This window comes from Xyrauchen texanus, chromosome 3 (genome assembly GCF_025860055.1).
Source record: "Xyrauchen texanus isolate HMW12.3.18 chromosome 3, RBS_HiC_50CHRs, whole genome shotgun sequence".
Classification (NCBI taxonomy): domain Eukaryota; kingdom Metazoa; phylum Chordata; class Actinopteri; order Cypriniformes; family Catostomidae; genus Xyrauchen; species Xyrauchen texanus.
The window spans coordinates 27,818,631-27,845,648 of record NC_068278.1 but is presented as its reverse complement, the minus strand read 5'-3'; the positions used below and the strand labels follow the sequence as shown (position 1 = coordinate 27,845,648).

General features: G+C 41.1%; 2 protein-coding genes across 2 annotated transcripts in view; one reads left to right on the top strand and one right to left on the bottom strand.

The window, feature by feature from the left end:
* The first annotated feature begins 3,372 nt into the window (after window positions 1-3,372).
* LOC127624042 (E3 ubiquitin-protein ligase DTX3L-like) lies at window positions 3,373-7,220 on the top strand. The gene is made up of 4 exons (XM_052098658.1): window positions 3,373-3,616; window positions 3,747-4,733; window positions 4,844-5,061; window positions 5,226-7,220. The coding sequence occupies exons 1-4, from the start codon at window positions 3,593-3,595 to the stop codon at window positions 5,293-5,295; spliced, it is 1,299 nt and encodes a 432-aa protein (XP_051954618.1). The 5' UTR covers window positions 3,373-3,592; the 3' UTR covers window positions 5,296-7,220.
* Window positions 7,221-7,619: 399 nt separating this feature from the next.
* The window catches only part of LOC127624035 (protein mono-ADP-ribosyltransferase PARP8-like), a 60,113-nt gene continuing 40,714 nt past the window's right edge, over window positions 7,620-27,018 (bottom strand). Inside the window, exons 12-26 of the mRNA XM_052098645.1 lie at window positions 25,954-26,536; window positions 19,455-19,508; window positions 18,604-18,699; window positions 16,642-16,734; window positions 16,395-16,520; window positions 15,889-15,954; window positions 15,661-15,728; window positions 13,210-13,258; window positions 12,486-12,598; window positions 11,954-12,026; window positions 11,393-11,462; window positions 11,069-11,142; window positions 10,820-10,889; window positions 10,626-10,710; window positions 7,620-9,746 (exon numbers count right to left, since the gene is read on the bottom strand). Coding sequence (XP_051954605.1) covers window positions 9,644-9,746; window positions 10,626-10,710; window positions 10,820-10,889; window positions 11,069-11,142; window positions 11,393-11,462; window positions 11,954-12,026; window positions 12,486-12,598; window positions 13,210-13,258; window positions 15,661-15,728; window positions 15,889-15,954; window positions 16,395-16,520; window positions 16,642-16,734; window positions 18,604-18,699; window positions 19,455-19,508; window positions 25,954-26,536 — 1,723 coding nt within the window. The 3' untranslated portion in view covers window positions 7,620-9,643. The remainder of the gene's footprint in view (window positions 9,747-10,625; window positions 10,711-10,819; window positions 10,890-11,068; window positions 11,143-11,392; window positions 11,463-11,953; window positions 12,027-12,485; window positions 12,599-13,209; window positions 13,259-15,660; window positions 15,729-15,888; window positions 15,955-16,394; window positions 16,521-16,641; window positions 16,735-18,603; window positions 18,700-19,454; window positions 19,509-25,953; window positions 26,537-27,018) is intronic.

Below are 27,018 nucleotides of genomic sequence, written 5' to 3'. Positions count from 1 at the left end.
GTCCTTATGTACATTCGGGTATGGCAAAATAAACGAACAGGTCTGAGCTCACTGGAAGTGTTGACTGGTCTTCCTATGAGACTGACTGCCATTCTCCCTTACAGATTCCAACAGCACAAATGCACCGTGCAACAGACAGACAATCAGATTGTGAAATATATGTCTGAACAATGCAAAACTGTCCAGTACAGGTGAAACTCGAAAAATTAGAATATCGTGCAAAAGTTCATTAATTTCAGTAATTCAACTTAAAAGGTGAAACTAATATATTATATAGACTCATTACAAGCAAAGTAAAATATTTCAAGCCTTTATTTGATATAATTTTGATGATTATGGCTTACAGCTTATGAAAACCCCAAATTCTGAATCTCAGAAAATTAGAATATTGTGAAAAGGTTCAGTATTGTAGGCTCAAAGTGTCACACTCTAATCAGCTAAACACCTGCAAAGGGTTCTTGAGCCTTAAAAATGGTCTCTCAGTCTGGTTCAGTTGAATTCACAATCATGGGGAAGACTGCTGACCTGAAAGTTGTGCAGAAAACCATCATTGACACCCTCCACAAGGAGGGAAAGCCTCAAAAGGTAATTGCAAAAGAAGTTGGATGTTCTCAAAGTGCTGTATCAAAGCACATTAATAGAAAGTTAAGTGGAAGGGAAAAGTGTGGAAGAAAAAGGTGCACAAGCAGCATTGATGACCGTAGCCTGGAGAGGATTGTCAGGAAAAGGCCATTCAAATGTGTGGGGGAGCTTCACAAGGAGTGGACTGAGGCTGGAGTTACTGCATCAAGAGCCAACACACACAGACGGGTCCTGGACATGGGCTTCAAATGTCAAACGTCTTACCTGGGCTAAAGAAAAAAAGAACTGGTCTGTTGCTCAGTGGTCCAAAGTCCTCTTTTCTGATGAGAGCAAATTTTGCATCTCATTTGGAAACCAAGGTCCCAGAGTCTGGAGGAAGAATGGAGAGGCACACAATCCAAGATGCTTGAAGTCCAGTGTGAAGTTTCCACAGTCTGTGTTGGTTTGGGGAGCCATGTCATCGGCTGGTGTTGGTCCACTGTGCTTTATTAAGTCCAGAGTCAACGCAGCCGTCTACCGGGACATTTTAGAGCACTTCATGCTTCCTTCAGCAGACAAGCTTTATGGAGATGCTGACTTCATTTTCCAGCAGGACTTGGCACATGCCCACACTGCCAAAAGTACCAAAACCTGGTTCAATGACCATGGTATTACTGTGCTTGATTGGCCAGCAAACTCGCTTGACCTGAACCCCATAGAGAATCTATGGGGCATTGCTAAGAGAAAGATGAGAGACATGAGACCAAACAATGCAGAAGAGCTGAAGGCCGCTATTGAAGCATCTTGGTCTTCCATAACACCTCAGCAGTGCCACAGGCTGATAGCATCCATGCCACGCTGCATTGAGGCAGTAATTAATGCAAAAGGGGCCCAAACCAAGTACTGAGTACATATGCATGATTATACTTTTCAGAGGGCCGACATTTCTGTATTTAAAATCCTTTTTTTATTGATTTCATGTAATATTCTAATTTTCTGAGATTCTGAATTTGGGGTTTTCATAAGCTGTAAGCCATAATCATCAAAATTATATCAAATAAAGGCTTGAAATATCTTACTTTGCTTGTAATGAGTCTATATAATATATTAGTTTCACCTTTTAAGTTGAATTACTGAAATTAATGAACTTTTGCACGATATTCTAATTTTTCGAGTTTCACCTGTATATTCATTCACAGGTCAAGGAAGCTCCCTCAATAGAGGGTACCATTCATAAGCTGCAGGTTAGTGAATGGGTACTGGTGAAAGTATTCAGTCGGAAAGCTTGGCACTGCCCACTCTGGTTGAGACCATGGAGCATCCTCCTGACTACTCCCATGGCTGTTTGAGTAGCTGAGAGGGATACCTAGATTCACTGTTCGCATTGCCGTAGAGTAAACCCACCTGAATTCTAACTCTGGCAGAGGTGGAAGAGTCCCCTAGGGGAACCAACGAGAGTCTGGAAAAATGAGGGGGCCCTGAAATTAGGAGTAGAACAGAAGAAAGAAGACACAATCATTTGATAAATTTTTCTGTTTTAAACACTAATAATTTTGTTAATCTATCTAAATTTGATATTAAGTCAACTGAAGTTTCTTTGTATGGACATCTCTGCCAAGGTCAGAGAGGAAAAGGTAGGCAGAGAACTGTGTCTTATCAGAGGACACAGCCGAAGAGTGAAAAACATTATTATGGAATGTGCTGAGGAAGACTAGTGTGGATGAAGAATAGAGCATTTCAGGACAGGAACCTGTCCTTGCTAGGTGAAGATAGCAGGTTCTATGGTAATTACTTTTTATATTTAGCCAATCATTTAGTTGATTCTTTGTCTTCTGAAAAATGAATATGCATGATTGTGTTGGATAAATATTCTGTATTTTGGAACTAACACTTTAGCTCTCTGAGGTATGGTAGTAGGAGAGGCTACCCAGACTCGCGAATAAAGATTTTTGCTTAAGCTTTGCCACTGGAGTGCCCTGATTCATTTTACAGGTGAATTTCCACCACAAGGTCTACTTGTGGATGTATTTAAGGCCTACCTTCAAACTCAGTGCCTCTTTGCTTGGCATCATGGGACAATTTAAATAAATCTTTTTTGGACCTCCTCAAGGTTGGATAATCCTTAGGAGCATTTTCCAAAGGCCTGAAGGGACAACATTCATCTGTACAAACAATAGTATGCATGTATAAAAACCATGGGACCACACAGCTGTCATACCACTCCGAAAGGAGACATATTCTGTCTCTTAGAGATGAACGTAGTTTAGTGAGAAAAGAGCAAATAAATCCCAGAACAACAGCAAAGGACCTTGTGAAGATGCTGGCGGAAACAGGAAGACAAGTATATATATCCACAGTAAAACTAGTCCTATATCGACATAACCTGAAAGGCTGCTTAGCAAGGAAGAAGCCAATGCTCCAAAACCACCTTAAAAAAGCCAGACTACAGTTTACAAGTGCAGATGGGTACAAAGATCTTTTTGGAGAAATGTCCTCTGGTCTAATGAAACAAAAATTGAACTGCTTGGACATTGAGGTGAGCCACTACGCCACCAGGAGGACTTAGAAAGCATTTGGGAATTGGGCATTCCAAATTGGGGGGAAAAAGGGGGAGAGAAAAGAATGTCAAAATCTCACTCAGCCTGGTAACCATAATTGGCAACGCTGTTATAATTCTCAATTGCCATACAACATTAGAGATTTATTTTGAAAGACGCATAAAATAAACACGATTTCTGACCCTTTCGGCGTTCCATATATTGCACACATTACTGTGCGTACTTCCTGCTTCAAAACGAAACTAAAGCGCGGTGTGTACAGTAAAGTGAATACAATTTGAGTGGCAGTTTGATAACAGACTAAAGAAAAACTGTTTCTCATTTTCTACTGAAGAGAATGCTGAGCCGATACGATTTCGCAACATGCTCCTTGACTTTTTGCATAACATATATAGTTTGAGGATGGTAACTGTACCCTTGAGATTGTTTTGATTTCCCTGACAACTTAGGGACGCCAACGTTGGAGTTGAGAGATGTTGAGCCCGCCATTACCAGAGGTGAGTTAACCTATAAATCGTCAATCCAACAATCTGTATTTTCCTTTATAAAGTTAGCCATTTTAATTATATTTTAATTTGTCAGCTTTCATATTTACCTTGTTTTTATCGTTTCTCACATTCGTTGCAGATATTTACTAAAGTGAGCCTAAAGATTGATCACGCCACCATGAAGCGTTTAAAACTAAGCACACTTGAAGGAAAATCAGTGACCGTTGAACAGAAAGATTGCTATTTTGTTGCCAGCGGGTCATTTAAGAAAGTTGAAGATATTTTTATGATGTGTAAAACTGAACAAACTCCACATGATAAATATGCAGTTTCGAAAAGCTACGCCTCAGCAGGTCTGAGACCAGCCCAAAGTGGCTCCTTTACACAAATTGAACCAGTTGAGGTTGATGAAACTGTCCTAAATTACATCATAGAAAAAAAATCCATGGAGCTTGACAAACTAAAAAGGAATGCAGTCTCCATAAATCTAAATAAAAGGCATGTGACCTTTTCGTCCCTGACTGGCGAGACAATTCATGCTCAATTTGCGCGAGAACAGTTTATAACATTATATCAAAAGACTGCAACAGGGCTGCAAACGAGGACATACAATGTAGATCCAGAAAATATGAAGCGTTTGAGGGCAGAGTTCCCAGATCTCCTAGTCAACACCAGTAAATATAAAAAGGGAGTGACATTGACTGGCAGCTTCATTAGTCTTGAAAGATGTGAGGCATTTTTGAACGGCACTGCAAAAAGGTCATGGCAGCACCAAACACTGAATAAAACAAAACACTATGACACACCTTACAAGCAACCTGAAGCGCAAGAGAACACGATAGACCAAGCCATAGAGGAGACGTGCCCGATATGTTTGGATACAATCAATAAGCTTGAATGTAAAGTCTTGCCTAAATGCAAGCACTGCTTTTGTAAAGACTGCTTGAAACGAGCTTTCCAGTTGAAATCAGCTTGTCCGATTTGTGGTGAGATATATGGCGATCTAACTGGAACACAACCAAAAAGTGGGACCATGTCTGTCACAAAGGATAACTCCTCTTTGCCTGGATATGAGAAATATGGAACAATCGTAATAAACTACTATTTACCAAGTGGATTACAGGGGGTGAGTTTACTAATTTAATAAAACGTTAAAAAATACATTCTCTTGCTTTAACCTGCATAATGTGAGGACAATCATATACATTACTCAGTTGAATACATTATGTTCTGCAGGCTGAGCACCCAAACCCAGGCAAGACTTACCAGGGTGCCTCCCGCATAGCTTACCTCCCAGATTCAACAGAGGGGAGAAAAGTACTGAAGCTTCTGGAGAGGGCGTTTAACCAGCGACTCACTTTCACCATTGGATGCTCATCTACTACTGGAATGAACAATGTTGTGACCTGGAATGACATTCACCATAAGACATCGCGTTCTGGGGGACCAACGCAGTAAGTTAACAATTCAGGTGTCACATTGAATATATTTTTGAGGTGATTTTCTGACCACAGATAAGGCTTTTTTCCCCAGCACTATAGGTTTAATGTAAAATAATGCATATGGCTATTTTTAGAACAGCCAAAAGTGTTGTAATGGTGTTTTTTTCTTTTTCTAGTTATGGTTATCCAGATCCAGACTACCTGAAACGAGTACAAGAGGAGCTAAAAGCGAAGGGAATTTACTGACCCTTATAAATATATATATATATATATATATATATATATATATATATATATATATTTTACAGGCTTTGTTATTGCTACTGTCACAAAGCTTACTATTGTCAGAGAAACAGAAAACATATTACCCAATCCAATCAGTCATAACCAGAAGCCATAAAAAATAAGGACAAGAACAGTATAAGTATTATTGCAGTCTAATGATTACCAGTCACAGTATGCCATATTTTAATAGTGAAACGACGGACAATGACACTTGTTACATATACTACTGAGCTAATATAACGTGTGTGCTCTAAACTGTAAACTGAGTTTTATGTCAATGTGATGGGACCACATCTTCAGAAACAGATACAATTTTACAATAGTTACAATATTATATATATATATACTGTATATACTCAGCATGCCCTGGATTCGAACTCACGAAATCTAGGGGTGGTAGTTATTGTCTTTAAGCACTGAGCTACCCAGGCCCCTGCCCTGTTGTTCTTGGAGTATAACATTTATATTACCTATTGACACACTAATGCTGAAGATTAAATGACCATCTTAAGACAAATGCATTTGTGAAACATCTAATGTGCCTAAAACATTTGCACAGTACTAATATACATATATATATACACACACACACACACACACACACAACCGGTCAAAACTTTGAAATGAAATGTTTCTCATGGTCTTAAAAATCTTTTGATCTGAAGGCATATGCTTAAATGTTTGAAATTAGTTTTGTAGCCAAATATAATTGTGCCACCATTATTAATTTATTTCATTATAAAACTAAAATGTAAGTTTTTGAAATTGATGACTTGGACCAAATAATAAAGAAAAGTAGCCAATAAGTGTCCAACATAGATGGGAACTCCTTCAACACTGTTTAAAAAGCAGTGATTCCTCAAGAAGTTGGTTGAGAAAATGTCAAGATTACATTTCTGCAAATTCTAGACAAAGTGTGATTACTTTGAAGATGCTAAAATATAACAGTTTTTATTTATTTTGGATTTTGTTTAGTCACAACATAATTCCCATAATTCCATTTATGTTATTTCATAGTTTTGATGACTTTACTATTATTCTAAAATGTGAAGAACATACTGTGTGCTGTTGTACTGTGAAAAAGTTTTAGGCACAAAAGATATTTCACAAAAACCTTTATATCTTCAGCTTTAGTGTCTCAATAGGAAATATGAAGTTTAGACTCACAAACATTATTTTTGTCATAGAAGAACAGGGAGCCCTGCAACAGATGTAATGACCCCCACAGGGTCCCCCACTGAACATCATGTCAGTCTGGGATTACATGAAGAGACAGAAGCAACTGAGGCAGCCGAAATAGAAGAACTTGTAAATTGTGAATTCTCCAAGAAGCTTGGAACATCCTGTCTGCCAACAACCAAGAAAAACTGTGTCCAACTGTGTCTTCAGCTAAAGGCAAAGGTGGCCACACCAAATATTGAATAGATTTTTTTGTTTACTGTAAATTATATGACGTTAATTGATAAATGAAAGCTGTTTATGTCATTCTTTTTGAAGACATCATCATTGCAACATTTTTCACAAATGTCTAAAACCTTTGCACAGTAAGGTATATATTTAACTACTGTATTAACATGAAGTTTTCTTAAGTTTAATAAGTTACTTTGAAGACCAAAAAGAGACACTTGTTCCAGCCCACTTATAATGTGGCCTCAGCTTAATTTGACTGTAAGGCAATACTGCTGGTGTCAATTTGAGGCAAAAAGAAAATATGTGCATGAAAAGAATGAAAATTAATTAATGTCATTATATCAAATGACAAACATGTTTCTAAATATAATTTGCATGGGTAGATTATTAAGAATATCAAACAGTCAACAAAATATAGTTGAGGTTTACTGTAGGTACTGTATCTAATAAAACAATCACCAAAAAATGACCTACCTGTTCAAAAGTGTCCTAGTTCTTGGCCAATTTGAGTGGATGATAGGCCTGTCCTTGCACTAACTTGCAGATATACAGGTAGATTACATATATATTAACTTTTTTGAGGAAAACAATAATAGGACCTCAAGAATATTTTTTGCATCTCTCAAATAGATATTATATGACTTTATACAAATGTATATGTTATGTGTTGCCTTTGTCGTGTTTGACAATGTTTGGAAGGTGCACTGTCCAGCTCTTGAAACTGCCAATTGCCTGATCAAAGATGGCACAAAGATTACGGTGTAAGAACGATACGATTTGTGGACTAATACTTAGCCGTATTTAGGGTTTAACATTTGGTTTCAGTTAGAAAGAAGAAAGACAAAGGTTTGAGAATTATAGGCAAATCTGAATTTAATGAACATAAACAGTTACATAAGCTACTATTTCCATACCTTGTAAAAAGCCAAAAAGCTTGATCTGTTCGCAAAATAAGGAAAAAGTAAAAAGGTACTACAGAAAATATTTGGCTTCCGTTTTGTGGCATTATTTACATTATATACATTATTCTTCATATATGACTTCATTGTCATATGTTTGCCATTTAAATCCTTACAGATAAGGCACCAAATGCTAAGTAGCATGATATTTTTCACCAAATTGTGCAGAAAATGTACAAAACCATACAAACACAACTATCACATATGAACATAAGTCCATCATAATGAGTGTAAAGTAAAATATAAAAAATAATTATGTTGCTTTAATATGTTTTAAGCAGTTATACAGTAATAAGTGTGTACACGAACGTTAGAAATATCCTCAGTAGTAAGGAATTTCAATACTTTAAGGAGATTAAAATGATCATTATCAACCAGTTAGGTTATCTTGGTGCACTTACAAAAACATGTTTTTGTGATACTAAGCTCTTACCATTCTGAGCACGTAAATCTACAATTGAATAAAGAGGAATATATTGCAAGTGAAAGTCATGTTGATTTACCAATATTTCAAGTCTCATGGAAAATAATAAAATATTTTCTCCACACAAAATGATCAATACCACGCATTTAATATGCCTTTAGTTTAATAAAACCCATTATTCTCCCCATCATCAACCTGTAAATAAGAAAAATTATGTGGTGCTACATCTTTTGTGTAAAAATGCATTCTCAAATTTGCCACTTTTATGCACAGATTCTTAATCATTCATTCTCAAGAAAAAAAAAACTTTAGTGATTTTAATGATTCAACAATTTAATTTATGTTCAGAAAGTAAAGTGAACAACCACACAGGTGTCTAAACATCACTATAAAGAACTGCAAAAGCTGAACAGAATACTCACATTTGGACCTTCCGTTAATACATTACAATGTATAAACAACAAGCAGCAAACACTTATTCTGCCTTAAAATCACCTTAGAAAAAGATTAATATTGAAATATCCAAAAGACATTGTACATTTGGGTGCCGATTTTTTCTTTATCAAAACTTCTATAACCATACCAAAGAAAATAACTGATCTGAAAATGTAAGGAAAGCAGCATGCATTTTATTTTTAGTTGTTGCTGCCAATTATGTAAAGATAATATTTTTTTATTATTATTATTTTTATCTGAACTCTCTTTTTCATAGTTGGTAAATTCACTCCTCAATGAAAACACTTTGTAACAGTAATATATTTTAAATAATTGTATTTAAATGATTAAAGTGGCAGGTTTGATTAATCTGGGAAAAGTCCTAAACTTTGAAACTTTTGAAATTGTAAACTGACAGTAACTTTTAAATAGCATGTCGTATTAAGTGTTGCATGGGGATTTTTTTAAACCACACTTGTCAAAGCTCCCCATCAGCTCTAAATGCAGTGTCTTAAACATCAGGAGTTGTTTGCTTGTGTTGCCCAACAATAAATACTGTACTTCCTGTCTTTTGAAGGCATTTAAGATTATATGGAAGTTTAAAACAACTATCATACATTAAGAAAAATAAAGTGCATATAGACACCTTTTGTATATACAAATTAATGTACTTTAACAAGTACAACTCTTAGTAAACAAGATCAGATGGCACATATCCACAGGAATATTGTATTTTCTCCAGTAAAGTCTCAAAATATTCTTTAAATTGTTTTCATTTGTTGTATTCTTTACAAAAAATAAGTAGTCCACCAGTTGAACTGAAAGACATACCATGCTTTTTCAAAATGTACCTTTTATTTATAAACTTAGCAAAATGGTTATAGTTTGAATAGCCCGTGTAAATATGCATGTATCCCAGGGGAATAGTATAAATAGTGTGTTTAATTTGGAAGATTGTGAATATCCTTTTTTCTGTGTTTTGTGTGTTCTGTGGTTACCAAAAATACATAAGGAATTGGCCTCCTACGCTCAAATGTCCAGCTTTGAGAAAGAGGTCAAGGCAGCGGTATTGTGTTCCAACTCATCCAGTAGCTGTTTGATTGCCGATGACTCGTAGGATCTCCCTGTGAATACTGGGGTCCTGTGTGTTTATACTTGTGTCGCCTACCTGTCCATCCTCATAACTAGTCGAAAAGAGGTTACAAAACAAGAGAGAGGGAAAGAGGGAGACCTTTAGATGAATTTCAGTTAAACTGCAGTTAAACTCAGAATAACAGTAAGATCAGATGTATGACACATGGTGTAGAGCTTTTTGACCCCGTTTACACCTGGTATTAAAATGTGTTTTGGGTGAACAGATCATAAGTGATCAGTGTGGTCAACATTTTTTAAATTGAGTCACAAAAAACACACCAAGGAATTCAAAAACACATGTGACCACATCGCATTTGTGGTGTTAATGCATATCCATCCTGAATTTGTTCTGGACAGCAGTGAAGCACCACCCCTCATCTGTGCTTAAACAAGAGTTTAAAATTTGCCAGTTACGAGTGGTTTTAAAAGAAAATAACCTTCAGTTCGTACAATATGATAAAGCAAATACATGCAAGAGAATGTTATGGATCTTCTTCAGTGTGTCTCTTATCAACATGTAGAGATGCAGATGAGAGGCACACACATCTGCTCAGGTTAAAACAGGTACTCGAAAAATCTGCTCGAAATGATGCATTTGTGCTTAGATTAAATTTCAACTGCATCTGGGAGTAACAGCACACCAGTTTTATAAGTGCTTTCTTTATCTTTTATTAAAAAAATTCAGTTTATTATCACGCAGAAGCAAACTGACATAGTGATTGATGTACAGTATGTCGTCATGAAATCATAGACCCTTCCCTCGAAATCCGAACACAGTGGTCACAAGTGGACGCATTTAAGCAACCAGGTGTCAACAGGGTCTTTATGTTTTGATAGAATGAATGCATTCAATATATCAGAAAAGTAAAAAAATTTTTAGAAACTCCTTTACCCTATACCTGTTTAATACTGACATAAAATGTACTTACACAAAGAAAAAACGTGTGCAGACATGATCTGTATTTGGAACTACCCAGATGTCACCATGCTTGTGCAGGTCTGGAGATGTAATAGCTGTAAAAAAAAAAAAAAAAAAGAAGAAGAGGAAAAGATTAAAAGCAGGAAAGATTACAGATGTTGATGTAAATCTGTGTAAAGGGCAGTAAGGTCAAAAAGTTTGAACCTTCACACAAGGCTATGCATTTCAGGTTGCGACTCTGCAGAAACTGTGAATGCTGGCCTTTCTTCTGTGACTGCAAGCAAATTCAGAAACAGATTACATCATACAAGTTAGAGGATGATGAGCATTTTTCTGTTATAACACGTACGATGAAGCCTATCATAAATTCATTAAAATGATCAAACCGTGATGAAAAATGTGAAGAAAAAAAAACATAAAATCAAATAAAATAATAAATACATAAACAAATACCTGCAAAGGAATGTTGGACTTGTTGGCAGCAGTTTCATCTTTTGAGGCAACCTTCTGCTGCTTTTTATTCATCCCTATGGGGGAGGGGGGATATCTATATGAGCCACAGTACTATATGTCAAACAATTACATGCGTGTTAAAGTATAGTTTTATTTATATATATATATATATATATATATATATATATATATATATATATATATATATATATATATATATATACTTTAGTCTTTCTGCTGTATTCTAAATATATTCATGAAGCAAGTATGGGAAACATATGAATCAAATATCTTAGAAGTTTTTACTCTAGAAGTAATTTAGACCTGAGTAGCCAAAGGATATGCTTGATAATGGACTGAGATAGATTCCACTCCCATAGATTGCACCATGGAGCTGCAAACAAAAGAAAGCTTCAGTATGGCATTAAATTACTTCAGTCATTTCAAACAATGTTTCTTCTTCTCAAACGTTGAAAAAAGGTCTGCTGAAATACCCGGTAAGCTCATACAGTTTTGTTGCATACATAATGATGTTTAAAGACATTTTGTAAACAAATCTTGTAAATAAGCCTTTTATAAAAAGGGTCACCAAAATATAAAATTTCCCATATATTTAGTTCCCACTCAAAAAATGTGGTGTAAAAATGTCAGTGTACGTCAGTGTATTCTGATTTTTAAGATGTTTTCCTTATGCATTTTGTGTAAATATACGTATTATTCCATCATCCTTCTATTACAACATTGCTTTGTAAATGTCATCTTTGCCCATCCAGTTCAATTATGTTGCAAAGTATGAATTTAACCATCATTTCATGGTTTAAAATTCATGGGCTACAAACACCATGGGTAATGTATCTGCACTTATCCAAGTAAGTAAGTGGGTACCTGAAGCCTTGTGTTTGATGCCACGACCAAACCATTCCTCAAAATAGAGTGCCAGTTTTCAATGTGTGATCCACTAAAAACAAAGAGAAGTGAGCTAGCTAGTTTTTTTTTTTTACAATTTTAAGTAAGCAACAGGCTTTACTGGTCATACATACAGCTTTGTGTGCAGAGGCTTATTTGAAATCAATCCTATCAGGTAATTTACCAAAAAATGTATATTCTGTCCAAAAAAAAAAAAAAAAAATGTAATCCATATGCACATTACTTTTTTCAGTGGAACACAAAAGGAGATGGCAGAATGTTAGCTAAAGTAGCCAGGTTTGGAACAACATGACCCTAAACATCACAAATGGCCCTTTCTTGGCCAAATAGTAAAGTGGTCTGGACATTATGCCAAAAATCAAGTCTCTGTGAGATTCTACCATGAGTTCAACCATGTCTTATTCCATTTGTTTTACAGATGGTTATGTGAGACTTTACTGTGCTTTTAAATAATATTTCATCTGTACTGGGTGTTTAAAATGGAACCTACTGGAAAGCAAAGGTACTTCCAAACAGGCCTTTGGCAGCTCTAAAGTTGGATTCTTTGGCAGGTGGACTGCTGAGCAGGAGGAACTGGTGGGGAGTGTGCATGAACTTCAGTTGCTGTTATGACAGAATATAAGAGCATACACTTGAGACATTCAGCTTTAATCATTTTCTCCACTTTAGACTGAGCCCAACAGAAGTTCCACAATGCATTTTAATTTAAAATTGTTTTTAAAAACGCAGAAGAACTGGAATATGGAATTAATTTTCAGAGTCATACCCTTCTTTTGGAGGTAATGCACAGTAATTCTATGAAAGATTTATCAGTTTGTGTCTAACCCTGTCCCTGATCATCTTAATCATGACAAGTAGTCTAGACTAGACCTTAGAAATGTTCCACAAGTTTTACACTGTTTTAAAGAGAAATTTTGAAAATTCTGTTCACAAAGTTCACAAACAATGAACAATACTTTTACATCACTTATTCATCTCAGAAAATGTTAAAAGTTAACATTAGTTAATGCATTATGAACTAAAATTAACAATTGTATTTTTATAATTAACCATTAACCAATTGTAATGATACATAATGCATTTACTAATGTAAGTATAGTATAGCATAGTGTAGTGTACTGTAGTGTTATATAGTAACTAGAGCACGTATAGAAAAAAAGTGTTACTAGGACATTCTAAAAATGCAATGTAAGATTGATAAAAGAAAGACTTACCCTAGTAACAGGAAGCTTCACTATGTGTGACCTGTTACTGGATATCACCCTGTAGAATCAAGAGTATTGATTTATCATCCTTGTCCCCATGATATTTTAAAAACTTCAACTAAAGGACTGTAGATGTTATTCACTGAGCACTTTATTAGGAATATTTATTAGGGCCTCCTTTTGCTCTCAAAACAGCCTCAATTCTTCATGGCATTGATTCCACAAGATGTTGGAAACATTCCTTTGAGATACTGGTCCACGTTAACATGCTTGCATCATGCAATTTCTGCAGATTTGTCAGCTGCACATTCATGCTGCGAATCTCCCATTCTACCACATCCCAAAGGTGTTCTACTGGATTCAGATCTGGTGACTGCGAAGGCCACTAAAGAACGGTGAACTCATTGTCATGTTCATGAAATCAGTTTGAGACATGGTGCATTATCACGCTGGAAGTAGCCATTAGAAGATGGGTAAATTGCAGCAATGAAAGGATGCACATGACAGCAACAATACTCAAATAGATTACGGCATTCAAGCGATGATTGGTTGGTATTAACGGTCCCAAAGTGTGACAAGAGAACATTCCCCACACCATTTGCCTGGACTGTTCACACAAGACAGGTTCCATGGATTCATGCTGTTGGCGCCAAATTCTGACACTGTTATCTCAGTGCCTCAGCAGAAATTGAGATTCATCAGACCAAGCTAAGTTTTTCCAGTCTTTAACTGTCCAGTTTTTGTGAGCCTGTACCAACTGCAGCCTTAGCTTTCTGTTCTTGGCTGAAAAAAAGTGTACCCCGACATGGTGTTCTACTGTTGTAGCCCATCCGCCTCAAGGTTTGACATGTTGTGCATTCTGAGATGCTATTCTGCTCACTACAATTGTACAAAGTGGTTATCTGAAAACCCTTTTCTACCGAAATGGAAATTATTCACTTGGTGAGCCTGTGCTCCGCTGGTTCATGGAGAGGCAATCTGGAGCCTTTCGTCAGCCGGATGCCATTTTCCACTGACTTCAGAACAGGGACACACACACACAATATTCATATTATGATCAATGGAAACATGTCTTCACACTGTAACCCCCTCAATGTTCAAGCCAAATCTACGCCCTTGCTTCAGAACAAACGGTGACGTAATGGGTTATGCAACTACTTTATCTGCCCATACAAACATGGGACATTACACAGTGTTTGTGTACAGCTTTTACTCTTCTTTTTGAAGATATATTTAAATATGCGGAGTAATGCATTCCGACGATATAACATTGCTTAACAAGATTGTCAGAGACAACATCTATGCTAAAGACAACAAGTAATGTACTTACATAATTTATTTATGAACTATGGCTCATCTTGCAACATTGGTGTAGCAGATGGTTATATTTGGAGTTTTGCCATAGCATATATTATGTTTACGTCTTGATTGAGAATCCCTAATGCCTTCTACACACTACACAGCTTTCAAAGACGTCGGATAGTGGTACTATTCATATTACACAACTGTCTGCTTTGTCATATAAGTCGTAGCGTTTTCAAATTACACAAGGAATCGGCGACAATGGTGAACACATTACAAGACATTTCACTGTTGACGAATCCCCGACAGCTCTGCCTGGACTCCAAATTAAGTTTCACAACAGAGTACATGTGAGAAGTGATACGAGATACGAAATCAAATGCATGATCACATGTTATGCGTTTCAGAATACTCACTCTCACCCAATTTGAAAACCCCTGGTATAGGCTATAAAAATTATAGTTTTTTTAAACAAATTAATGAGCATTGTAAAAGAGCCAAGTCTCTGTCATGTTTTAAAATAAAAGTCCCTTGTTTTTAGTCCTACGTTATGCATCAAATCTTAATTTTCTGGTTATTGTTCGAATTTTGGTTGCACAATAAATTGCTTATGGGATTTAATTCATTTTGGACTCTTGTAGCCTTAATGTATGTGCCTGTCATAGTAAGAAAAGACTAAGAACTCTCTCAACATTCTATAAATCGATCTTAAAAACTGTAGGCCAATTAATTGGTTATCTGCCTTTTCCACCAATTTAGTTATCGGTATCAGAAAAATCCACTATTGGTCGACCTCTGACTGACGTCACATTTTTTCCCTATTGTGATGGTTGATGTGAACATTAACTGAAACTCCTGTCCCATATCTGCATGATTTAATGCATTGTACTGCTGCCAAACGATTGGCTGATTAGATAATCGCACAACTAAGTAGCTGTACAGGTGTCCCTAATCAAGTGCTCAGTAAATGTATTTATCAACATAAGAAATTACACTTCAAATGTCCATAGTGACTGTCCAAGTTCCTACAAAGACAGATGTACACCGTGTGGGTGCACACTCTCTTTAACCAATATTTAATTAGAATTATTAGGACAGTTACATTAAAAAAATCTTTAAACTGCTGGAGCAGAATACATAATGACTGAGGTGTCATACCACTGCAGTAGTGGGTGGGCCAGTGGATCGTGCTTGTCCATTTGTTTCTTTATCTCCAGGTACGGAGCCTGTGCAGCAGAAATGTTAAAGCTCAAGATCTTATAACATTCTGACAAGGATCATACATTAAAATCAAAATATCATCTTCTCTGAGGATGTATGCTATGCAAGATATAGTGATTGTGATAAAAAAAAAAAAAACTTTTGTTGAAACATTTCAGTTAATACCTGGGTCATTTCTCTAATAGATGTGATACTGTCAAGTGCTCTCATCACTCGATCATAGTCCTTTTTCTGAAATAGATAACAAGCAATGTAATATTCCTTTCTAAATAGTAGCAATACACTTAGGAGTAAAAGTTAGGCTAAATCAATAGTTCACCCTAAAATGAAAATTATGCCATCGATTGCTCACACTTATCATGAATTGCATGGAAAACAAAAGGAGATATTTAGCAGAATGTCCAAGCTGCTGTTTTCTACAGAAATAAAATGGGATGAGGACCAGGAGCTGTCAAGTTCCAAAAAGCACCATAAAAGTGGCCATTTCATGGAAAACAGAAGTGTGAACATTCTGCCAAAAGGAATGTCGTATGAGTTTGGAATGACATGAAGGTGAGTAAATGATGACAGAATTTTCATTTTTGTGTGATCTACCCCTTTAATTTACTGCTATATTTTCTTAGTGTTTATGATAGCAGTAATTATGTATGAAGATGTTTTACAATAAGTACCCTGGGGTTGAAAGCAAGTGCTTGCATGTCATTGGGATCCACCACAGAAGGGTATGGCTCAAAAATTACAACTTTCCTCGGTGACTCCAGAGCAAATCGGCACATGGAGACCAGCAGGTCTACTACCTATTTTCACAAACAGAAGTTCTCGAGCCATTTGTTAATAATAATAATATTTTTGGTCGCAGAATGACTGAATGAACTGTGCATGTGTGTGTCTGTTATGTACTGTTATGTGTTTGTGTACCTGAGCACCAGTGGCAATCTCATCAGCCGCCTCATTCATGACCCCAAGAGTTTGGAAGGCAAATACACATAACTCTCTCTCACACACTGTGGGCTGCAAAAACACACAAATACACAAGTTAATTTGTATTCCAAGTATAGTAATGAATCCTGCAATTAATATGTTATCTGATCACAGACAAAAATAACTGGGCTCAATTTTAATTGATTAAAAAAATTACATTTTGTTTTATCTGTTAAACTTCATACTATAAAGATATGAAAAAGAAACATGTTTCAGATGAACTTAACTTAATTGTGACATGAAAGCATTAGGTATGAAACAATGTATAAATATTTTGCCAAATAATAAACTAATCAAAAATATAGCAAAGGCTGGTTCATAATGAAGAGACAAAGAGACACTGCTTAAAATATACTTATATCTATAGCATACAATCACTGAGCACTTTATTAGGAACACCACTTATTCATGTAATTATGGTAAATGGTCTGCACTTATATAGCGCCTTTTTTAACCTTAGCATCTCATTCAGGTTAAAGCGCTTTACACTGCATCTCATTCACCCATTCATACACCAATGATGGCAGAGCTGCCATTCAAGGCACAAGACTGCCATTGGGAGCAACTTGGGGTTCAGTGTCTTGCCCAAGGTCACTTCGGTATGTGGAGTTGTGTGGGCCGGGAATCGAACCAACAACCTTGCAATTAGAGGACAACCCGCTCTACCACCTGAGCCACAGCGGCCCCTATCTAATTAGCCAATCGTGTGGCAGCAGTGCAATGCATAAAATCATTCAGATATGGGTCAGGAGCTTTAGTTAATGTTCACATCAACCATCAGAATGGAGAAAATGTGATCTCAGTGATTTCGACCGTGGCATGCTTGTTGGTGCCAGATGGGCTTTTTTGCGTATTTCCATTCTGCTGATTTCTCCTTGGATCTCCAAACACAACAGTCTCTAGAGTTTACTCAGAATGGTGCCAAACACAAAAAACATCCAGTGAGTGACAGAATGGACAGACTGGTTCGAGTTGACAGAAAGGCTACGGTCACTCAGATAACCACTCTGTACAACTGTAGTGAGCAGAATAGCATCTCAGAATGCACAACACATCGAACCTCGAGACAGATGGGCTACAACAGCAAAAGACCACATCGGGTTACCTTTCTTTCAGCCAAGAACAGAAAGTTGAGGCTGCAGTTGGCACAGGCTCACCAAAACTTGATATTTTAAGACTGGAAAAATGTAGCCTGGTCTGATGGATCTCGATTTCTACTATGTCACAAAGATGGTACGGTCAGAACTCTGCGCCAACAGCATGACCCAACCTGCCTTATGTCAACAGTCCAGGCTGGTGGCAGTGGTGTAATACTGGTGTGGGGAATGTTTTCTTAGACCCGTTAATACCAATCAATCATTGCTAAAATGTCTCAGCCTTTTTGAGTATTGTTGCTGACCATGTTCCTGGCCACAATTTACCCATCTTCTAATGGCTACTTCCAGCATGATAATGCACCATATCTCACACTGATTTCACGACCATGATACTGAGTTTACTGTTTTTCAGTGGCTTTCCCAATCACTGGATCAGAACCCAATAGAACACCTTTGGGATGTGGTTGAACTGGCGATTCACAGCATGAATGTACAGCTGACAAATCTGCAGAAATTACGTGATGCAATCATGTCAATATGGACAAGAATCTCAAAGGAATGTTTCGAATATCTTGCGGAATCAATGCCATGAAAAGTTGTGGCTGTTTTGAGAGCAAAGTGAGGCCAACCCAGTATTAGTATAGTGTTCCTAATAAAGTATCATTGAGCGAATATCTTCACTGATATACAGACTTTGAACAGGAGAAAAGGCATGAGATTATGGTTTTAGCTGATTCACTTCTTCACAGAGTATTCACATTGCTTAATATTCAGAGGTTGCTAGTACAGCAAACTGACTCACTCTGAGCATTGGTCCATTTTGGAACACGTGAGGTTCATCACAGACAACACAAAACTCATTCAGTACAGGGATACGCTGTTCTGCATACTCCATAGTCTGCAATAACACACAGTCAAAGATTTTTGGGTAAATTAATCAAAATAAGTAATCCACTATAAATTACTTTTCAAGAAATGTAATCAGATTACTTTACCGATTAATGTGATCACCTTAAAAGTAATAACATTACAAATTATTTTACTTTCTAAATTACTTTTCCTATTACATTTTTGGTTTTTCGCTCAAATTCAAAACTTCTATATTTCCTCATTCATTGTTGCACACCCATCAGCTGTCACAGAAACGCTAACAGACATACATAGCAATTCATATTACATTTTTTTATACATAATACTTTTTAAGTACATTACTTTCGCTAAAGTAATTACTTTAATTAAATGTCAGTACCTGTAATCTGATTACAAGAATTTAAATTGTAATGTATCACATTACTTTTTTGAGTACAAATAAATTATATTAAAGTAATTACTTTGTAATCGGATATAACTAACTCTGCAGTTAACACACATAACATGCATTATGAGAACAATGTACTCGTCAATAACAGTACATTGCATGGAGGAAGACAACACGAATATCTCAACCAAAAAAATAAATAAAAATAAACACAGGTTAAAGATTTTACACATTCAGTTTTGGGCTCAAGAATAACAGCTGGAAAATGTAAACTACTCAATATGAACCAATCACATGCCCTCATGCTCGGTGTACTGCAGGAAAGGGGTTTAGGGTTATTTCTGTAAAATTGTTTGATAAAAGAGTTAAGGGGGAAAGTTTATGGCATTTTTTACCTGAACAAGGAAGCCTCTGTCTTTGACTGGAATGGATTTGGCTCCAATGTTTGGCTACTCAAGGAGACAGAAAAATGTCTGAACTCACTCTTTTTAACAAAACTGTTTTCAATGCCTCAAGCAAAAACAGCCTGTGGAACAAAACGTTAGCATTTACTGTATAAAGGATGAATCACTCTGTCCACAACGTTTTACATTCTCCCAACTACTATTATGTATGCCAGGTCAGAGCAATTAACAGTTGAAATTTTTCATGCTTATTTTTGGCTTTAAATACATTTAGTTAAATAATGCTAGATAGGGTGAATTATGATAATCAGAACATTGTGGGGAATTACCATATTCTAACTTGGTTGTGTTTTGACAATAAGTCAAAAGTGCAAAAATGTCCCTGATTACCCAAATTCACTCTACAAACACCATCAATCAGGTATCACTTACCTACATAACTATAAAAGCAAATCAAAATAAGTGAGGAACATCATTATTCTACATCAGAAAACGAATCGGTTACCTAACGTAACCTCGGTTCTCTCTAGATGAGGGAACGAGTATTGCGTAAGCTAGCTTACGCTACGGGAAAGATTCATCTTTTCTGAGATATTGAAGCCAAAAAATTATCCTTAATTTTGTATCCATTGTCAACGCAGTGCAGCAGCTGCATAGCGGGCTAGCTAGCGAGCTGATTGGTTGCTCTGCGGCAACTGCTGCAGCCTATAGACGAACTTGAGTGAACTAGCATCCAATGACAGGCACCCGCGCCGTCACTGTATCAAAGCCCGCCAGAATGGGCGTGGCTAGAATGCATATAAGCGTAAGTTCGTAGGCTGGAACCCTGGTTTTCATTGAATGAAGCGAAAATCGCCGGTGGCGCTGAAGCACGCCGGCTACGCCAATACTGCGTTCCTCATCTAGAGAGAACTGAGGTTACGTTAGGTAACCGATTCGTTCTCTTCACGAGAGGTTCTCTCAGTATTGTGTAAGCTAGCTTACGCTCACGGGAACCCATTGTCAACGCCGTCGCGCCAAGCATCCACTGCATGAGCCCCGGGGTGGGGGACCCGGGGAGCCCTTGTGAGTGGGGAATAATATTTGTCCGGCAAGAGTGCGGGCCAGTGTGTGTGTAATACATAAGCACATAGTGGGAAGGGAAAGACAGAGCGGCGGTGCCGGTCTGTGTGGAATGTGTCCCGTCATTGCAGCTCACCAGGGGAGCTGTAGCGTATTAAACCGCTAGTAGTTTTGCCTGCCGGGCGGGCACTTCCAGATTATAAAATCTGACAAAGGTGGAGGGGGAAGCCCAGCCCGCTGCCACACATATGTCGTGAATGGAAATCCCGCTGGACCATGCCCACGAGGAGGCCATGCCTCTAGTGGAGTGAGCCCTAATGCCTAACGGGCATGGTAGGTCTTTGACGCCGCACGCGGCAGCAATAGCGTCCACTATCCATCTAGACAGTGTCTGTTTCGAGGCGGCGAAACCTTTGGTGCGCCCTCCAAATGAAACGAAAAGCTGCTCAGAGCGTCTGAAAGAGGCGGAGCGCGCAGTATACAATCTCAGTGCTCTGACTGGGCAAAGGAGATTGGCGTCGCGTTCGCTATCGGACGCTGGCAGCGCCGATAGGGAAATGATTTGTGCTCTGAAAGGAGTACCGATCACCTTGGGGACATAGCTGTGTCTAGGCTTTAAAATGACCTTGGAGTCACTTGGTCCAAACTCAAGACACGCAGCGCTGACAGACAGCGTGTGAAGGTCTCCCACACGTTTAACTGATGACAGGGCAGTTAGAAAAACGGTTTTGAGTGAAAGGTATTTCAAATCCACGGATTGAAGCGGTTCGAAAGGGGGGGCTTTCATAGCTTCGAGAACTACGGAAAGATCCCAGATAGGAACCGATGGGGGGCGCAGGGGGTTCATCCTTCTAGCTCCCCTGAGGAAGCGGATGACCAGCTTGTTTTTTCCCAGTGACTGGCCGTGCAGGGGTTCAGCGAACGCCGTGACGGCCACAACGTACACTTTGAGCATGGATGGGGATCTGCCCTTATCCAGCAGCTCTTGTAAAAACACGAGCAGCGATGACACCCCACATGTCCGTGGGTCCAGGTCTCTGTCGGTGCACCATTTTGAAAACACAGACCATTTGGACGCATAGAGTCTTCTCGTGGAACGGGCTCTAGCGTGTATGATAGTGTTTATTACTCCTTCTGGCAAAGCGACGGGTAGTCGTTGATCACCCACGCATGCAGCGCCCTGGGTGGGGATGCCAGATCGTGCCGCGAGCTTGAGAGAGGAGATCTGCTCTCACTGGAATGGGCCACGGGGCTGTCAGTGACAGCTGCGTAAGCTCCGGGAACCATGTCTGATTCTCCCAGCGCGGGGCTATGAGGAGCACCGAGTGACGCTGTTTCCTGATCCTCTGCATTACCTGTGGCAATAGCGAGACGGGAGGGAAGGCGTAAGCGGGCGGTTGGGCCAGTCCTGGGCCAGCGCGTCCTCGCTTCGAGAAAAATACTGGGCAGTGAGAGTTCTCTTCTGACGCAAAGAGGTCTATCTCTGCTCTGCCGAATATGCTCCATAACTTCTGGACTGTTTGAGCGTGCAGGGACCATTCCCTGGGGAAATATTGTCTCTGGACAGTCTGTCTGGGCCGTCGTTCAGGTGGCCTGGCACGTCGCGTCGCCCTCAGCGAGCGCAGGTGGCACTGGGACCAACTCCGTATGCGTTTTGTCAGATGGAAGAGGTTCCTGGATCTGACACCGCCCTGACGGTTTAGATAGGATACCACAGATCTGTTGTCCGAACGGACCAGGACGTGGTGACCCTGAATGACCGGGAGGAAGCGCACGGCGTGCATCGACCGCTATCATTTCCAGACAATTTATGTGAAGGAGCTTTTCCTGAACTGACCATAGGCCAAAAACCGGAGAGCCCTCGCGAGACCGCGCCCCAACCCGTGTTGGACGCGTCTGTCGAGATGACTTTTCGGCGAGATACAGCTCCCATCGTCACTCCCCGCTGATACCATTCGGCCACTGCCCAGGGCTGCAGAGCTGAGATACAGGTCTGAGTCACTCTGATCGGCTGGCGCCCGTGGCCCAAGCCCGGCGAGACGCGTGGGTGTTTAGCCAATGCTGAAGCGGGCGATGCACAGTAAACCCAGCTGAAGTACTGCTGCGGCTGAGGCCATGTAACCTAGCATTCTCTGAAATTTTTCAGAGCCGTGAGGCTGTTCATCTGAAAGGACGCGGCTAGTCGCTGAACACTGCGCGCGCGCTGTGTAGATAAGCGAGCCGTCATCGCCATGGAGTCTAGTTCTATTCCAAGGAAGGAAATTGCCTGACTGGGCTGTAGTGAGCTCTTGGTCCAATTGACTGCAAGACCCATACTGTTCAGATGACTGAGGAGAACTGTCCTGTGAGACAGAAGCTCCGTATGTGACTGTGCCAAAATCAGCCAATCGTCCAAATAGTTCAGAATTTGCAAGCCCTGACTCCGCAGGGGTGCGAGCGCCGAATCCATGCACTTCGTGAAAGTACGGGGTGCTAAAGACAGGCCGAACGGAAGGACAGTGTATTGATAAACCTGGCCGTCATAGGCGAATCTCAAGAATGGCCTGTGACAGGGATTTATCTGAATCTGAAAGTAGGCATCTTTCAGATCGAGAGAAATAAACCAGTCCCCCTGGCGCACACGCGCGAGGAGTTTCCTGATTGTAAGCATTTTGAACGGTCTTTTTTGCGAGCACCTTGTTCAAAACCCTGAGATCTAATATTGGTCTGAGGCCGCCGTCTTTCTTGGGGACAAGAAAATAACGGCTGTAAAACCCCGACTCGCTCAGAGAAGGTGGCACTCTCTCTATGGCCCTTTTGCACAGAAGGCATGCAGGCTGCTTCCGTGTTCACAGTAGTTTCGAGCCGCGCTCTGAAGCGGGGAGGGCGGCGATCGAACTGTAGCAAATAGCCCTGTTTTATTGTGCTTAACACCCATTTGGATATCCCTGGGATAGCTTTTCACGCTTTGAAGCGTAACGCTAGAGGGTGAATGGCCAAGTCGCCCTGATTGCCGCACACAGCGAGCTGAACAGAATGTTTGAGCGCGCTTACTGTGCTTATGCATGACTGCTCGCAGGCAGCAGGGACAGGCTGTTCTGTGAGTGACTTCCCGATTGAGGTGAATGGGGAAAGAGTCACATCTGTGAAGTGATGCACGAGCATAGTCACGGGCATGGGACTTACATACAGAGAGGTGTTTGCTGGCCGTGTGACAGAGCGGGCAGAGAAGGGGCGCGCGCACGGATTCGTGGGCGCGTTTATTGACTCTAACACTCGAGCTGGCTGTGCCCGCTTTATGTGAGTGGGCTCTGATAGGGACACAGGAAGTGTAATGCTTGTGTGTAGGGGTGAACACTAGATTGTGGGCACATTTTCTACACATAAGGCATGTTTTTTTTTTTTGCTGCTGAATCCACCACTGCAGTAGCCTGAGAGAAGGGGACTGACAGGGGGCGAAGCTTTGACGGTGGTCTGGCCGTGGTGGGACTGAGCCGTCGTTTCCTCAACAAAGCTAGGAGGACTTCGGTTGCTCAGGTTTCAGCGCAATCTGTCTGAGCGCGTTCTAGGGCGGCCGCCCTGTCGACGCTGAGAAGTCTGGCTTTGCTGAGCTGGGCGCTGTGAAGAGGCTCGTGCAGGAGGCTGGTCACGTGGGCGGCCTGCAGAGGAGCTAGCGCGACGAGGCAGGAAGAGATTCATGGCTTGGGTGGCTTTCTGGACTTCCAAGAAACGGTCAACAATGCCACTCACCACGGAACCGAAGAGACCGGACGGAGAGAGCGGCGCGTTGAGGAACGTGGAGCGTTCAGCTTCTCCCATGTCGGCTAGCGTTAGCCATAGGTGTCTCTCGGTCACAGTCAGCGCGGCCATGCACTTCCCTAGGGCTTGAGCTGCAGCTTTGGTGGCGCGAAGGGCGAGATCCGTCGCGCTCCTTAGATCTGAAACAGCCTCTGGGTGCCTGCCTTTCTCATCCCACTCTCGAAGAAGGTCCGCTTGGAGGATCTGTAAAACGGCCATGGAATGCAGAGCAGATGCGGGTTGGCCGGCGGCGGCATAGGCACGGCCAATACAGGCGGAAGTAGTTCTGCAGGCCTTAGACCGCCATCTCGCGGAGGGCGGGCAAAGGTGTGCTGCTACCGAATCCTCGACCGGGGGGACGGAAGAGTAGCCCCTCTCGGTGGCGCCGTCCACCGAAACGAGAGAGGTGGAGACATGGGATCGGTTCCTGGCCGAGAGAGGCGCGTTCCACGATTTAGAGAGCTCGGCGTGGAGTTCCGGCAGGAAGGGAGCGTCCGGCCGCTGGCGCCAGCGGCGACGGCTCTGAAGAAAGCAGCCGTCGAGTCTGTTGGGAGCCTGCTCAGAGGGCGGTGACCACTCGAGCCCGAGGCGGTCGACGGCCTGTGTGAGGAGGCGCGTTAGTTCTTCCTCGACTCCGGCGCGGGTCCTGGTGGATTCCTGGGCCGAGGAGGAGGCTTGGGAGCCTGACCACTCCTCGCTGTCCAAACCCATGATGGAACAGCAGCCCTTATCCTCCGCCTCGTCATCCGAGATGGCAACAATGCGGCCGCTCGGAGGCAACTGCGCGTCCCGGGGGGGCGGGGAGGGTGAAAGCGAGGCTCCAGGGAGAGGCTCCGGCGAGGTAGTCGCTTCTAACACCGGTTCCAGCAGCCTTTGGGAGCGGCGCTTCTTTCTGCATGGCGAAACGAAAGGCGGCGCGGCGGCTTCGGTTTTGAGTGCTTCGAGTCGAGTCCGCAGGGTCGACATCGGAAGCTCCTCGCAGAGGTCGCATCCGCCGTCAGCGAGGGCGAGCTCTGCATGTTCCAGTCCCAGGCAGAGAGCGCAGATGAGGTGGCGGTCTCCGGCGCTGAGAGGGGCGCGGCATGAGGCGCAGGCGAGGCATCTTTAAAAAGACGCTCGTTGCTCTTTTTGTGAAGTTCGCGGAACTAGCTTGCTCTAAAAAGGATACGTCGCCGGATGGCGTAGCCCGCAGTATGGCTGAAGGTGGCGAAGACGGCCGGCTTCTTCGAGATGCGAGAGATTCGCAGTTCAGAGATGCGAAGAGCTTCGCTGAATAGATGAAAATCAGGGTTCCAGCCTACGAACTTACGCTTATATGCACTCTAGCCACGCCCATTCTGGCGGGCTTTGATACAGTGATGGTGCGGGTGCCTGTCATTGGACGCGAGTTCACTCAAGTTCGTCTATAGGCTGCAGCAGTTGCCGCAGAGCAACCAATGAGCTCGCTAGCTAGCCCGCTCAAGGTATGCAGCTGCTGCACTGCGTTGACAATGGATACAAAATTAAGGATAATTTTTTGGCTTCAATATCTCAGAAAAGATGAATCTTTCCCGTAGCGTAAGCTAGCTTACGCAATACGAGAGAACCTCTCGTAAGAGAACTATGTTTATCTGACAGCAATCCTTAAGTAGCCACTCAGAACTGGCTTTACCTGAGGTGTGGAAGAGAGTGATGGGGCCAGGATGCCAATTAGCCCTGAGGTAAGGGAGAGGCGTCTGCTCTCAGTGACAGGCTCTTTGAAGATGTCGGCTTTGCCCATCTTGGTGCTGCTAGAGTAGGACCTGCTGAGCAGACGGTGGTGGTGCTTAAGGCCATCCAGCTCTTCAGTCCGCACGCTGCTCATGCAGGAGCGGCTCAGGAGCCGGTGAGGCTTCAAAGCACCGGCATCGCCACTGCCAGTAGCGTGTTCGCACCGGGGCTCTGCCATGCTCTGCCGTGGCGACAGTTTATGAGGCCGCAGCGGGGGGCAGTCCTCTGGTTTCACGGCAGTCGAGCAGGGCCTCGGCAGCAGCCGGTGTGGCTGCTTGAGTGGCTGATGTTGCTCCATTCGTGGGTCGCTGGAGATGGAGTGGCCCAGCAGCTTGTGTGACTTGCTGACGCAGCCATCAATTTCTGGCTTTACCGTGCTGGAACACGTTCGCCGCAAAAGACGGTGGGATTTTGACATGCCATCCTGCTCGGGTTTGAGCTTCTTTTTGCTTTTCACACAGCCTGGAGGAGGGTAGCTGGGGGATCTGAGTTTGCAAAAGCACAGAACATTAATCAAACAATGTGAATTATGGAACACAAGATGACATTATGCAATTATGCTTGTGCAAATCCTGCACATTTCAGAATGCTACTTTGGCTGGTTAGCATGATTACATTTGTCATCTTAGGTGAGAATTTATGTTTCTTGCGCAACTAAACTACAGTAGGCTATGCCTGAGTTAATGAGATACAAATAATTAATCTGAGCAAACATTATAATATAAGACAATCAGGTAACATTTCCTCTTCCCAGCATTTTGATTCATGATTGTGAGTGTAATTATGAGTGCACTCAGTAATTTTTTCTCTTTGCAAAGGTTTTACACAAAGAAATCAAAAGTACTCATGGAAAACACGTTTAAAATTATGTACACTCACATGAGATGAAGACTCATATTATAAACCTAATAAGAGTTGTTTTATTTTACTTGGAGCAGGTGGCTTCACGGAGGCCAAGATTTGTTCA

What these genes read in the sequence shown, in the direction of transcription:
- LOC127624042 (XM_052098658.1), top strand. Translation starts at nt 3,593, where the DNA reads ATGTTGAGCCCGCCATTACCAGAG. An exon ending in TGAGCCCGCCATTACCAGAG is followed by an intron (nt 3,617 to 3,746) that starts GTGAGTTAACCT and finishes CATTCGTTGCAG; the next exon opens with ATATTTACTAAAGTGAGCCT. An exon ending in TACCAAGTGGATTACAGGGG is followed by an intron (nt 4,734 to 4,843) that starts GTGAGTTTACTA and finishes TATGTTCTGCAG; the next exon opens with GCTGAGCACCCAAACCCAGG.